At 39.1% G+C, this 14,600-nt stretch overlaps 1 protein-coding gene across 2 annotated transcripts in view; it reads right to left on the reverse strand.

The window, feature by feature from the left end:
• The window catches only part of LOC124777438 (28S ribosomal protein S22, mitochondrial), a 39,213-nt gene that overhangs the window by 15,602 nt on the left and 9,011 nt on the right, over positions 1 to 14,600 (reverse strand). For both annotated transcript variants that reach the window (XM_047252844.1, XM_047252845.1), the window contains exon 4: positions 5,316 to 5,459. In XM_047252844.1, the coding sequence (XP_047108800.1) occupies positions 5,316 to 5,459 (144 nt within the window). The remainder of the gene's footprint in view (positions 1 to 5,315; positions 5,460 to 14,600) is intronic.

Here is a 14,600-nt window from a genome sequence, read left to right on the forward strand (position 1 = left end):
TTTTTTTGCAAGTGAAAGACTGAACCACACCTAGAATTACCTGTTGCATGGTTTAGTAATGTGACTGGAAATAACAGAGAGTAACAAGTGAGGCATAGATCTATACATTAGTAAATAAAGGGTAAGGAGTCATCTGGGAATTAATGTAAAATATTAAGTAAATACATGTAAAGGACCATGCTTTGTGGAATTCATTTTAATTAAAGGGAAAAAATATCCAGCAATGGATGAAATAATTATGAAGATGGATATTAGTTTGTCAGAGGGAGGATCCGAGTGCAAAAATTCAGGACGAATTTTATAAAGATTGTGAGAATATTGCACAGCAGAACAGTATTAGCATGAGGAATAAAATTTTTAAGCTGTCTCGAATGACATGTAAGCATAGTGCACCTGCACAGTTCGAAATGGTTGAGCAACAAGTATTAACACTTGGGGGCGGGGGTTGTAGGAACATGAACAAGCAACAACTACATTGCCACAGACTGTGTGAGAGAGTGTCAAGCGTCAGACACGCCCGATTCAGTACATTATTTCAAAGGAGGCTTAACAATATTCTATTAACAGCAGTGTGGAGTACAGTACTTTATCATGTGAGCACCTCTCCTCGCATATGTCTGTCCCCTTCTATTTTTCATCATTAAAAAATTATTTTATTAATATCACGCATAATTCCCTCTCCTGATTCATTCTTACTGGAGTGGCCTTCAAATGACTTGACAATGGCCAAAAATGGACACAGCAGTACTTGGCACAAAAATATTTCCATTGTCACAACATATTGTAAATTTGAAAAATGGAGCTGCGGACATTGCAGTTTGTTACAAGTCATCAGTCTGTCAAAATATTCAAACTACATGGCAAAATTTAAATTAAATGTGTTATCTTACATCGATACAAATGGAGTGAAAGTTGCGGAAGGCATTTCTCCATTGATCCTAATGCAATATGGTACTGGTGGACAAAAAGATAAACTCATGGCTAGAAAGGCAAGCTCCAAATCTTTCTGTGGGCCTTAAACAGAGAAATATCCTGAAATTAATAATGGTGTACTTGCTTACAACAATGAACTTCAGAATGATGGTTGTGCTGTCTCTTATGAAACGATTCAGAACAAAGCTCGCGAGACAGCTGCCACACCCATTGTTGACAGAAAGGATTTTAAAGCAAGCACTGGTTGGGTGATTCATTTTATGAGATGGCAAAATTTCAGTCTATGAAGGAGGCTACACAGATTAGCTAATCAAGTTCCATGATTACATAATACATGTGCAGTAGCAATATGACTGTTTGCTCTCCCAGGCTGGAAATGCTGTGTTTTTGGAAATGCCACATACTACCACCCTTGCTTGAACTGGTTTAAAAAGTTTCCTTGTGAAGATGACTGGAGCAGAGAAACTAAGTTGCACAGTGATATTGTGCATTACTGTAGACGGCAATAAACTTCCACCTATCTTTAAAAGGAAGACATTACCAGAGGAGATTACCACACATGGCATTCACTCATGAGTTCAGGAAATGGGGTGGATAACAGTAGATTTGATAGGGTTGGTTTGAGAAAGTCTGGGGAAGGTGACTAGGGGCATTATAACACAAGAAGTCCCTTCTTGTCCTAGACAGCTTCAGGGGCCACCTTGTGGAAGCTCTAAAGGAGAAAATGAAATTAAGTCCCATCCCGTTATCATCCCTGGAGGTTTAATGTCCCATCTTCAACCTTTAGCTGTCAGTGTCAACAAACCCTCCAAAAAACATCTTTGACACCTGTATTCAAAATGGATGGTTGTGAGATCTCATCATCTGACTCCAGGAGACAAGATATGGAAGCCATCAACACCGACGATGTGCAAGTGGAGGTGCATGGAGAAAGTAGTGTTGATATTGTTAAGAAGAGTTTTTAAAAAACAGGAATTTCTTGTACCACTGACAGTCCCGAGGATGACATTTTGTAGAATAATGAAAATGAAAAAGATGATGTGTTATCTGAGCCTGAAAATAGTGATGAAAGTGAGGTGACAGAATAGTCAGAGAAAAGAAACAGTGAAACAATGAATTGCTACTATTCATTGTAGCCATTATGAAACCAGTTCTTTTGAGCCAACAGAAAATAAATACCGGTAGGCACCACTTTTTTCACAAATTACTATAAATATAGCCTTTACCTACCAGTAAATTGTTTCCCTCCCTTTCTGAATTCCTAGAAGCACCACTCTGCTACTCACGTAATTCCCTCTCTAATGTTTTCAAGAAAAGAAGGGGGAATTACACGTTAAAATGTGGTAACTACATCTAAAGACTACACAATAACACCTTTCGAGCTCCGAACCTTGCATAAAAGATTGCTCTGAAACTAAACATTTGTCAATCAGAGAATGATGATATGCTCAAAAAGCTGGAGCAGATTTGGTCACACATGTGAGAGGAATCGCGTCATGAACCACTATATTACCCTCTCCTTCCTTCCACTCTGGGCCAGAGTTTGGTCATTCCATCTGTATCACAGATACTGTGGAAGACCAGCTCCATTAGTTGCAGGATGACATAGTGACATACAATGAAGTGCTGCCAACTGCTGCCACTTTAGAGTCTAATTCTGTGAGTTCACAGCCGTCCGACTGTGGGGTGCAACTTTGTCTCTGCAAGCTGTCACTCCTACCAGACACAATGTGACTGAAGATGAAGGCTAAGCAGATATTCTGCAGATGAAGAATGCATCTGTCTGACTGCAAGCTGTTCGACTTGGGAGTGGGGCACCTAGTGCCGCCAGCCCTGGGCAGTGCAAGAACCACCTTATCGGCTGTATGCTGGGGGACTTCTGCCTTCTTACCATCACACCAACCACTAATACCTCGAAGCCAGACCAAAGTGCAGCTATACTTAACGAGAGTGCTGAGGCTTCAATGGACAACACAGACATGCTGGGCTGTCAAGATGCAATGACTGCAATTCTGTCCAATACGGGGCTGTGGAAATGACCATAAGCAACACTGGGTGCTTTGACCGCAGATTTCATGGCAGGTGCTGACGCGCCACTCAGCACATTGCTGCATTGTGGACATAGCATGGCTGCTACCAGGCTGCAACGAGGAGGAGACTGAATCACTCTAAAACTCTCATCAACAAATGAATTTTAAATGAATGCTGCCTCACTGACACACTGGATGTGACACACATCCTCATCGCTGCCTCGCCACTCAACCGTCCTGTCCCCTCGCAGGGAGTCACATCCAGTGCAACCCTTATGGTATCCTTCCAATGAACTGAAGTCTGCCACCTGCATTATCCATGACTGAACCTATGTGATCTTTCTATTTCATATCTCCACTAATTGTTACACCCGGGTATTTGTATGAAATGACTGCTTAAAATTGTGATTCACTGCAACAAAGTTACGCGACAGAATTGACAGCCAGTCTTTATATTCATGTGCTTACAAACAAATAAAAGTACTCTAAACTATCCCAGAATTTGGAATTATTACTTCCTTTCTTGTTGAGTAAAGGAGGATAGGTTTGGGGCAGTTAAAAGGAAAGACATATCTCTCAGACTCAAGTATGAGGGGAAACCACAGGGGAGACAATGATATTTTCAACTTTATTATAGTACAAGAGAAAGGTATTTAGCAAGAAATGTTACAATAAGAAAAAAATAATCATACTGCATACTGAGAAACAAGCTAAGATCCAGTACTTCAGAAAGACAGTCTTAATTTCCCCTTTGGAACCATCATGGACAAAACCTGTTGTGCGCTCTAGATGTTGAGAGACTTGTAAAGCATTTCACAGGATGATCTCCAGACAAGTCTCAAGGCAAGGGAACTAATCAACTAAGCTAGGGATTATTTAAGACTCCATCAGTCTGGGGTGCATACTCCTCATTGTAAGCATAGACTGTAGAGCAGTGCTTCGGCCAGACATAATGTTACAGGTTCCAGGTCAGATATGTGCATCTTGGGTATGAAGAGACTGTGATATTATGCAAAGTGGTGGTTGCTGGGACTAAGTTATACAGAAACATATAAAATTAGAGCAAATGGCGGCCTTTATCTTGGTTGACTAGGCCACTGAAAGGATTCTACTTGAGGATCTATATTAGTGACAATACTATAAGTGCATAATGTTGAGGCATACAGGCAGAGGGTGGGTAGGATAGGGGGACATAAGATGGTGCCTTACTGATACTGCTTGGATTCTCACACAGTGCCTCTCAATTGTATACGTACTGTCATTGGCACACAGGAAAGGGTATACTGTTCTACACCAGAATAAAATGAGGGCTTAATGTTACTTCAGTATTTGACTGGAAAAGGAGCAGGAAAAATCATCAAAACAGTTTGTGACAACTCACTTGATTAGAAAATCAAGATATTACTACAGAAAGTTTCGAGAACTTTTCCATAAGAGTGCTTGACCATTCGGTGCATTTATAAAAGCCTAGCGAACGATACTGAGATAAAACAGCCACTGATCATGCACAATTTAATTCACTATTACTGGTGCCCCACATCAGAAGCAAGCATCATCAGCTAATCAATGCCCTGGTGCCAAAACATTATGGATTAAAAGCACAGTTTGGTACCAAGTTTAAACACATGAAAAATTGGTAATTTTGAACTTAAATATGGGTAGTTTGTGGCTGTTTTATCAGAATACTAATTGTGATGGTCACTGTGTCCCTGGCACATGATGTCTGCATTTGCTAGCAAATGATGGAAACTCTTTTTTCACTAAAGGGGCAGAAGTTTAACTCAGTGCCAGTCAGAATGCTGTTATGCATAAAAAGTAGAAGACTATTTTTAGAGGCTTCCACCAGCTTCTGAAAGTGGAAATCAATGTGTTAATATATGGGATGCACATTTGCTGCTAATCTTTTCTTGTAAAAGATGATTTCACATTTAATCAATAGGTCGGGCAAAGTGAGCACCAAATACTACCCAAGACAAACATTTGTACTCAATATAACTGTTACATGACTGGCTCTGATTTTCTGGTCCTAAAATGTTCTTTGGATCAAAGGAGATTCCATTTGCCCTCATTTCTTGGAATGCCATCTCTCAAATACTAAACCCTAAAGAAATGGCCATCAAATGTGTAGTCCAGTAGATTTCTTGCAAGTACCAGTGTAATATTCTACCAACATGAATTATATTATCCCTTGAAATAGTTTGGAGATGTACGGTATTCTACGATGCAACTAGTTATGATATAAAACGTTTTTTATATAACATTTCACAAACTTTCCTACAAAAAACGTTGTTTTGATTGGTTTCAACAGACAAATGTCAAGTAATCTACAATAGGAATAACTTGAAAACATACCTTAAGGTGTTGTTCTTCAAACATATGAGGTGTCCTTAATTTGCGACCAGGAAGAGGGAAGTAGATTTGATTGCAACGGAAACGTTCATCTCTGTCCGCATGTCGTAAAGTACCATCAGGGTCTCGAGCAACAATCAATCTGTCCTATGGGACAAGCACACAGCATATGACAATGCACACACAGCAAAAAAACGGGGCACAAATTCAGTCAGAGCTACTGACAAACAACTGACGGATTGAATCAGCATTATTAGCTCCCTGCTACAAAAGCGTTACTTTTGCTTATGAGTTCTTTCAAAGCAAAATTTTTTCTGGTGGGTGTCTAGGCAGTACAGGGCAAAGGAGGAAATTAAAATTCATTAAGCAAAAATTTGTCAGTTGAGTCAAAGTTCTTAGCAAATTGGTTCCAGAGAAATTGGGGAAATAAAGCCATGGTAAATTTTGTCTCATTATTTCTGAAGTGAGCTGCTTTTTCTGAATCACTGGTAAAACAAGGAAGAAGATAAAATCATTTCATTTCAGTATTGGTCTGGAAATTGCATTCAGGCTGTAAAAAGCAAAGGACTTTTAGGAAGAGACTTATACAGAATAGTAAGCACATCAACTACTTCACCTATTTATCACCCCCCCCCCCCCCAACACACACACACACACACACACACACACACACACACACAGTTAGCTGAAATGACAAGACAGAACATCTCCGAAAGAGTAGAAATATTTAAGAATGTGATCTTATTTTTCACATTCTAGATTTCTTAATATCCACTGCTGTCACACATGATCCATGCTAAGCCACCTACATCTATACTCCGCTAACCATCTTATGATGTGATGGAGGGCATGTTGTGCACCATAGTCACTTTGCCCACTTTCCTGTTTGTCGCAAATGGTCCCCTGGAAGAACATTTGTTGGTAGGCCTCCGTGTGAGCTAAGATCTCTCTAATTTCCCCTTCTTGGTCTCTTCATGTGGTGAATGTATGAGAAATATATATACATTGGTTGACTATTTTAGCTAAGTATGCTTTCATAATTTTAACCGAGATGCACAATACCTCTCTTCTACCACAGGTCACTGGACCTGGATGAGCATGTCCATGACAGTTTAGTGCTTACTAAACAAATTCTCTGGTAACTCTATCAGTTCTATATGATAAGCAGGGGTGGCACTAGGATTTTTGGACTCCAGATAAGCGTTCAGCATTCTTAGCTCCTTCCTCTATTTACTTATTTTAAACTTTGATTTTTTTTTTTTTTTTTTTTTTTTTTATGAAGTAAACACAAATTAATGTTAGAGCATCAAAGAATGCCTTTCTTAAGAAACTTTTTTCAATTCTTGAAGTTAACATAAATTCCATACTTAATAAAAGTATACCTTCTTTCTAGCTTTTTTTAGATGTAAACTCTTTCATTATCCCAGTATAATGTGGGAGCTAACTTTCACTCTACTGTACTGTGATCATAGCTATTCCAAAAAGTCACTCTTGCCACATTGTAGTTCTAACGCAATTCTTAACTCTTGAAAGAATGGCCATTCTGCTTGGGTAACACTAACAGGCAAAGTGCAGAAAATCCATAAGGCTACCATTATGATCGAAATATGTTATTAAAAATGCACTTATGAAAAGCACTGAGGAGCCACAGAGGAGGAAGTGGCTCAGATACAAATTAGCTGTGTGACAATTTTTTGACTGCAAATTTCTTTTTTCAAATCTTATTTATCAACAACTATGCTCTACAAAGATGCCATATTTTCTACGTGCTTTGATAGTGTAGAATTGTATAGGCTTAGCAGTTCCATAAAAAATCAACTGTGTCCATTTACGGCAGCATGCCTGGAGGTAAAGTTTCCTATGATAATATTGAATACCTTTAGTTTCAAATTGTTCTCCATGGTCAGGTTTAAATGTTGTTCTGGTTTTTCACAACAAGATATATATAATTTTAGGGCGCAAAACTGCTACATCAATGGGAGCAAAACTTCAGAAGGAGGTCAACTAAAAATGGAAGTAAATCTTTGAAAACTGCTATTGAAGGGGAGTAGGTCAAAAGTGTCTCACCGTCCATGGTTGAGAGTAGTGGGGACAAAGCATGGGAGGATCACCATTTAAAAGATGTCGATGATTAAAGAGACAGTGCCCAATCTGGAGTCTAGTTAAAACTACCTTCTCCCGATGACGAGGCCAGGAGGAAGAAGTCCAAGCACAGGGAAGAGGTTTTAGTATATATATAGTATACTGTATCCGCTTATGGCATCAGATGTATTGGACAGCCTGGAGAACACCGTAAAGCTCCACAGTAAAAACTGAACACTGATCGGGAAGCTGAAATCTAATAGGGTTGTTGCCAACAATACAGGCACTTCCAACACCAGAGGTGGTCTTTGAGCCGTAAGTGTAAATAACTGTGGCATCTTCCATTTGTGTGCATAGAACAGCAGATGCCCAACAATAAACTGGGGGGGGGGGGGGGGGCAGAGGGTACTATACTATCCTTGGGAAGGTGGCACACATTATTTGCAAATCTCAAACAACATATTCTTTTTCCTCCAATTTTTACTCCCTTGTCATCTAGTGGGCATTCGCCATTCATATTTTATTGTAATTGCAGAATGAAAAGTTTAGGAGTCAGGTAGCAGCCTTTCCTTATGCCTTTTCCTAGTCCTGCCCAATTAGTATTTACTGCTCTGACTTTCACTGATATTTTTTTATTTAAATAAACTAAGGTTGTACGCTGTCTGTTTTTCCAATCCACTGTTTTTTCCCCTCATTATAGTTGCAAATTTATCCCAAGTCACATGATCTAGTGCCATTTCCTGCTCTGCAAAACACAAATGTACATTCTTTCCTTTTCAATAAACCACTCTCCCAAAATTTGCAAGAGTCCAAATGCATCTTTTGAAACTCTACACCATCTAAAACAAAATTGCTCCTCACCCAAGCCAAATTCCCCTCTATCTCCTTTTACAGTCTTTTATTATTAACAATATGCAATCAAATAAACACACCAGTTGCACATTTTGTTTTTCTCCAAATGTGGTCGACACTGGCTGTGGCATTTAAAATAAAAATGTAAGAATGACTGCTGAGTTTATTCGAGTGTATATCAACATTATAGCTGCAGAGCTTGCACCCACATTGCCCCCCAAGATGGACAAAAAATAAATGTTATTAATGATTCTTAACATGGCTTTGCTGCATGTGAAATAAAGTTAACTTCCCTGTACCACTGCATTTCTTGGTTCCTTGTTTCTTTGATACTGGACTCGTTACCATTACCAGAAAGTCCTCTGGCCATTCACCACTATCATATAATTTGTTACATAACCTCAATATTTCTCTTACTCTTTCTTGACTTAAAACATTTCAGTATTTCACCTGGTATTGTATCTGTATACCTACAGCTTACCCATTTTCATTGCATCTACTGCACTCTCCACTTCTTCTATTACATTTGGTGATCTTTTCTCCTCCTCATTGTCATCATTATTATCGGCATCATAATATACAGTGTTTTACATTTCAAGTAATAGAGTTGTTGGCTTGTAATGTGTGTTACAGCTGTTTTACATACTCTTTACATCTCTGGGGAATGCCTTCATGATCTTTGTACACTATGTTCTTGTTTTCACTGAAAATTTCTATAATAGCACTTCCTTGTCTGTTTTGGTACCATGTTGCATTCTTTACTCCACTGTGCAGTAAATCGTATTATCCCTTCTTTAATTTTTAACCGCACTGCAATCATCTTTTAGCCATTATTTACTTTTTTTACACCCTAATATGTTTATCTTTTCTCTATGCATGTCATTATTCATCAAGTGGTTCATCTTTTCTTTCTTGCATCTTCATTGTTCTGGTTTTTGAATTTTCTTCTCTCCTCTGTCTTCGGTGTGATGCCTGGTTTTTTCCTCTTTTCTAGTTTACGTATCGTATACTTCTCTGCCCTGATTTTATGGTTCTTTCTTTCAGCACAGTCCAACAATCACTGACATTTTTTGATGGTTCTTTGTCTTGTAATGACTTACTAAGCTAAAGTGATAGCATTTCCTTAACTCTTTATTGTCTTGATCTTATCTTCTCCAGGTCGCACTTCTTCACCATGACAGTCTTCTTCAGTTTTTTCTTACCTCTGCTGTAAGGAAACTGTAGTCACTGTTTAATATCGGCACCTGGTAGAGTCCCACTTCTGCTTTCTTCCACCTGTCTAAAATCCATTTGGTTTCTATATTTATCTCATGGTGATTCCCAGTCTTGACCCTCCTCCTGTGATTTTTGAACCACATATCTATCTCTACTAGCTGTCTTTCCCTGCAAAAGTCAACAAGCCATTAGCCTCTGTCATTCCCCCTTCCGAAACCATGAATGCCAACTATGGTTCCTTCCTTCCCTTCTCCTACCATGACATTCCAGTTGCCCATTGCTATTTTGCATCGTCCTTGATTATTTCCCATTATTTTCTTTATTATGTTTCCTTTATGAGCTGATGATCATGCTCTGAAGCTGGCCTGTATACCAGGATAATAAATATGCCTTTTTGTACTCCTTTCAGCCTCACATCAATAATCCTATCTCACATTTTCCATGTACTTACCCATTTCCTTTTGTCATAATCACTACTACTCCATACCTCCTCTCATTTATAGTTTTCCATCTCTCTTTTAACGTTTTCCAGTGTGTAGCAGTGTCCTGACATTCCAGATAATGATTCTTGTTTTGATATTGAATCTCCTGTCACACTGTGCAATACAAAAAAAGTCAGAATTCCAAGAACAAGGCAAGGGCAACTTGGAGCATTACTAGGTTGTGGTGTTGTCATCACTCCAGAGACTGGTTTGATGCAGCTCTCCATGTTACTCTATCCTGTGCAAGCTTCTCCATCTCCCAGTACCTACTGCAACCTACATCCTTCTGAATCTGCTTAGTGTATTCATCTCTTGGTCTCCCTCTACAATTTTTACACTCCACGCTGCCCTCCAACACTAAATTGGTGATCCCTTTATGCCTCAGAACATGTCCTACCAACTGATCCCTTCTTCTAGTCAAGTTGTGCCACAAATTTCTCTTCTCCCCAATTCTATTCAATACCTCCTCATTAGTTGTGTGATCTATCCATCTAATCTTCAGCATTCTTCTGTAGCACTGCATTCTGAAAGCTTCTATTCTCTTCTTGTCTAAACTACGTATCGTCCATGTTTCACTTCCATACACTGCTACATTCCATACAAATACTTTCAGAAAAAGACTTCCTGACACTTAAATCTATACTCGATGTTAACAAATTTATCTTCTTCAGAAACGCTTTCCTTGTCATTGCCAGCCTACATTTTATATCCTCTCTACTTCGATCATCATGTTATTTTGTTTCCATAATAGGAAACTCATTTACTACTATAAGTGTCTCATTTCCTAACCTAATTCCCTCAGCATCGCCTGATTTACTTTGACTACATTCCACTATTCTTGTTTTGCTTTTGTTGATGTTCATCTCACTGTCTATTCCATTCAACTGTTCTTCCAGGTCCTTTGCTGTCCCCAACAGAATTACAATGTCATCAGCAAACCTTAAAGTTTTTATTTCTTCTCCATGGATTTTAATTCCTACTCCAATATTTTTTTCATTTCCTTTAGTGCTTGCTCAACATGCAGGTTGAATAATATCAGGGATAGGCTACAACCCTGTCTCACTCCCTTCCCAACCAATGCTTCCCTTTCATGCCCCTTGACTCTCATAAGTGCCATCTGGTTTTTGTACAAATTTTAACTGGCCTTTTCCTACCTGTATTTTACATCTGCCAGCTTCAGAATTTTAAAGACAGTACTCTAGCAAACATTGTCAAAAGCTTTCTCTAAGTGTACAAATGCTAGAAACATAAGTTTGCTTTTCCTTAATCTATCTTCTAAGGTAACCTGTAGGTCAGTAATGACTCATATGTTCCAATGTTTCTATGGAGCCCAAACTGCTCTTCCCTGAGGTCGGCTTCCACCAGTTTTTCCTTTCATCTGTAAAGAATTCATGTTAGTATTTTGCAGCCGAGACTAATTAAACTGATAGTTCGGTAATTTTCACACTTGTCAACACCTGCTTTCTTTGGAATTGGAATTATTATATTCTGCTTGAAGTCTGAGGGTATTTCACCTGTCTCATACATCTTGCTCACCATATGGTAGAGTTTTCTCAGGGCTAGCTCTCCCAAGGCTATCAGTAGTTCTAATGGAATGTTGTCTACTCCCGGGCCTTGTTTTGACTTAGGTCTTTCAATGTTCTGTCAAACTCATCACGCAGTATCGTATCTCCCATTTCATCTTCATCTACATCTTGTTCAATTTCCATAATATTGCCCTGAAGTACATCGCCCTTGTATAGACCCCTCTATACACTACTTCCACCTTTCTGCGTTCCCTTCTTTGCTTGGAATTGGTTTTCCATCTGAGCTCTTGATATTCATACAAGTGGTTCTCTTTTGTCCAAAGGTCTGTCTAATCTTCCTGTATGCAGTATCTATCTCACCCCTTAGTGATATATGCCTCTACATCCTTAAATTTGTTCCCTAGCCATCCCTGCGTAGCCATTTTGCACTTCCTGTCAATCTCATTTTTGAGACTTTTGAATTCCTCTTTGCCTGCTTCCTTTACTGCATTTTTATATTTTCTCCTTTCATCAATTAAATTCAATACACCTTCTGTTACCCAAGGATTTCTAGTAGGCCTTGTCTTTTTACCTACTTGATCCTCTGCTGCCTTCACAATTTCATCTCTCAAAGCTAGCCATTCTTCTACTGTATTTCTTTCCCCCCATTCTTGTCAATCATTCCCTAATGCTCTCTCTGAAACTCTCTACAACCTCTGTTTCTTTCAGTTTCTCCAGGTCCTATCTCCTTAATTTCCCACCTTTTTTCAGTTTCTTCAGATTTAATCTACAGTTCATAACCAATAGATTGTGGTCGGAGTCCACATCTGCTCCTGGAAATGTCTTGCAATTTAAAACCTGGTTCCTAAATCTCTGTCTTACCATTACATACTCTATCTGAAACCTTCCAGTGTCTCCAGGCCTCTTCCATGTATACAACCTTCTTTCATGATTCTTAAACCAAGTGCTAGCTTTGATTAAGTTATTCTCTGTGCAAAATTCTACCAAGCATCTTCCTCTTTCATTTCTTACCCCCATTCCATATTCACCTAATACTTTTCCTTCTCTTCCTTTTCCGATTATTGAGTTCCAGTCCCCCATGACTATTAAATTTTCATCTCCCTTCACTATCAGAATAATTTTTTTCTCTCTTCATACATTTCTTCAATCTCTTCATCATCTGCGAAGCTATAGTTCATACTGTGGTAGGCGTGGGCTTCATGGCTATTTTGTCTACAGTAATGTGTTCACTATGCTGTTCGTAGTAGCTTACCCGCACTCCTATTTTTTTTTTTCTTCATTCATTATTAAACCTATGACTGCATTACCTCTATTTGATTTTGTATTTATAACCCTGTATTCACCTTACCAGAGGTCTTGTTCCTCCTGCCGCCGAGCTTCACTAATTCCCACTATATCTAACTTTAACCTATCCATTTCCATTTTTAAATTTTCTAACCTACCTACCCAAGTAAGGGATCTGACATTCCACACTCCGATCTGTAAAACGCCAGTTTTCTCTCACCAGATAACAATGTCCTCCTGAGTAGTCCCCGCCCAGAGATTCGAATGGAGGACTACTTTACCTCTGGAATATTTTACCCAAGAGGATGCCATCATCATTTAACCATACAGTACAGCTGAATGCCCTCAGGAGATTTAGAGCTGTAGTTTTCCCTTGCTGTCAGCCATTTGCAGTACCAGCACACCAAGGCTATTTTGGTTATGTTACAAGGCCAGATCAGTCAATCATCCAGGCTGTTGCCCCTGCAACTACTGATAAGGCTGCTGCTCCTCTTCAGGAACCACGTGTTTGTCTGGCCTCTCAACAGATTCCCCTCCATTGTGGTCGCACCTACAGTATGGCTACCTGTATCGCTGATGCACGCAAGCCTCCCCACCAATGGCAAAGGTTGTTCATTGGCGGGGGGAGGGGGGGGGGAGGGGGAGGGAGGCACGAGACAAATATAATCACTACCATTAATGATATTGAACTCCCAGAGGGCAGTAGAATCAAGGCAGATGATACAAAATTAAAGTTATTGGCTACTATATTCAATGAATTCTTCCTAACAGTAGCTGAAAACACAGACAAAAACTCGTAAATCCAAAGCAGATACAATAACTTACTTAGACCGGCAGAGCATACTTAATCACCAGACATCAGCTTCGCCATTTCATATGTTAGAGACATCACAAAAATCATTAGGCCAGTAACATGTAGTAATTACTGACTATGATAGTATCTCAGCCAAAGTACCAACTAAATTCTTATGCCGACTTTGTAGTGCCAGCCTTGAGTTACCTTTGTAACCAGTCAATGAGCCAAAACGAAAGACTGAAATATGCAGTAGTAATATCAATACACAAAAGTGTAGATAAGCGACTCACCTCTATGACCAATCTCACTCCATCCTGTGTCTTCAAAGTTATTTGAGTAAGTAGCTTACAATAGAATAATGAACAACCTTTCTGAGAATAAATTTTCAACAACAGCTCAGTTTGGCTTTTATAAAGGCTTCTTTACTGATAAAGTAATATATATGATCTCTCAGAGTCAATTCTAGTAGAACTGAACACCAAAAATATCCTGTTGACATTTTCTGTGATCTTGCCAAGGCCTTTCACTACGTAGATAATAAAATTCTGTTAAGCAAACTAAAAAAGGCATGGCATAGCACCCTCCCCTTGCATGGAAAGGGTCATATCTTGAAAACAGAAAACGGATGGTCACATTAGCAAAAGGCAAACATGAACAGGACACAACAGTGATTTACTGGGGGCACTGGAATACTCTTAAAAAACTGTAATGTTTGCTAATGATACAAGTATACCCACAAAAGGTCTGAAAACATCCATACCAGACACAGCCAGGAGACTAATGGAAAAGGCTTACAATGGTTCACAGCCAACACTTAATCTTGCAAATTCTCATATTATCAATTACAAACATATAAAACTAACTTAAGGTCACCAGAAGTGCAGTTAAATGGACATACACTGGATGAGGCTCTGTGTGTGTTCTTGGATATCCAGATGGCTAATAAACTAAGGTAGCACCAGCATGTGGATATGTCAACTGAAAAGCCAACTTCTGCCTGATTTCAATGAGAAGTCTTCCTCACTGGTACTTCCAGCTAACATAAAATGAT

Source organism: Schistocerca piceifrons, chromosome 2 (assembly GCF_021461385.2).
Source record: "Schistocerca piceifrons isolate TAMUIC-IGC-003096 chromosome 2, iqSchPice1.1, whole genome shotgun sequence".
NCBI lineage: Eukaryota > Metazoa > Arthropoda > Insecta > Orthoptera > Acrididae > Schistocerca > Schistocerca piceifrons.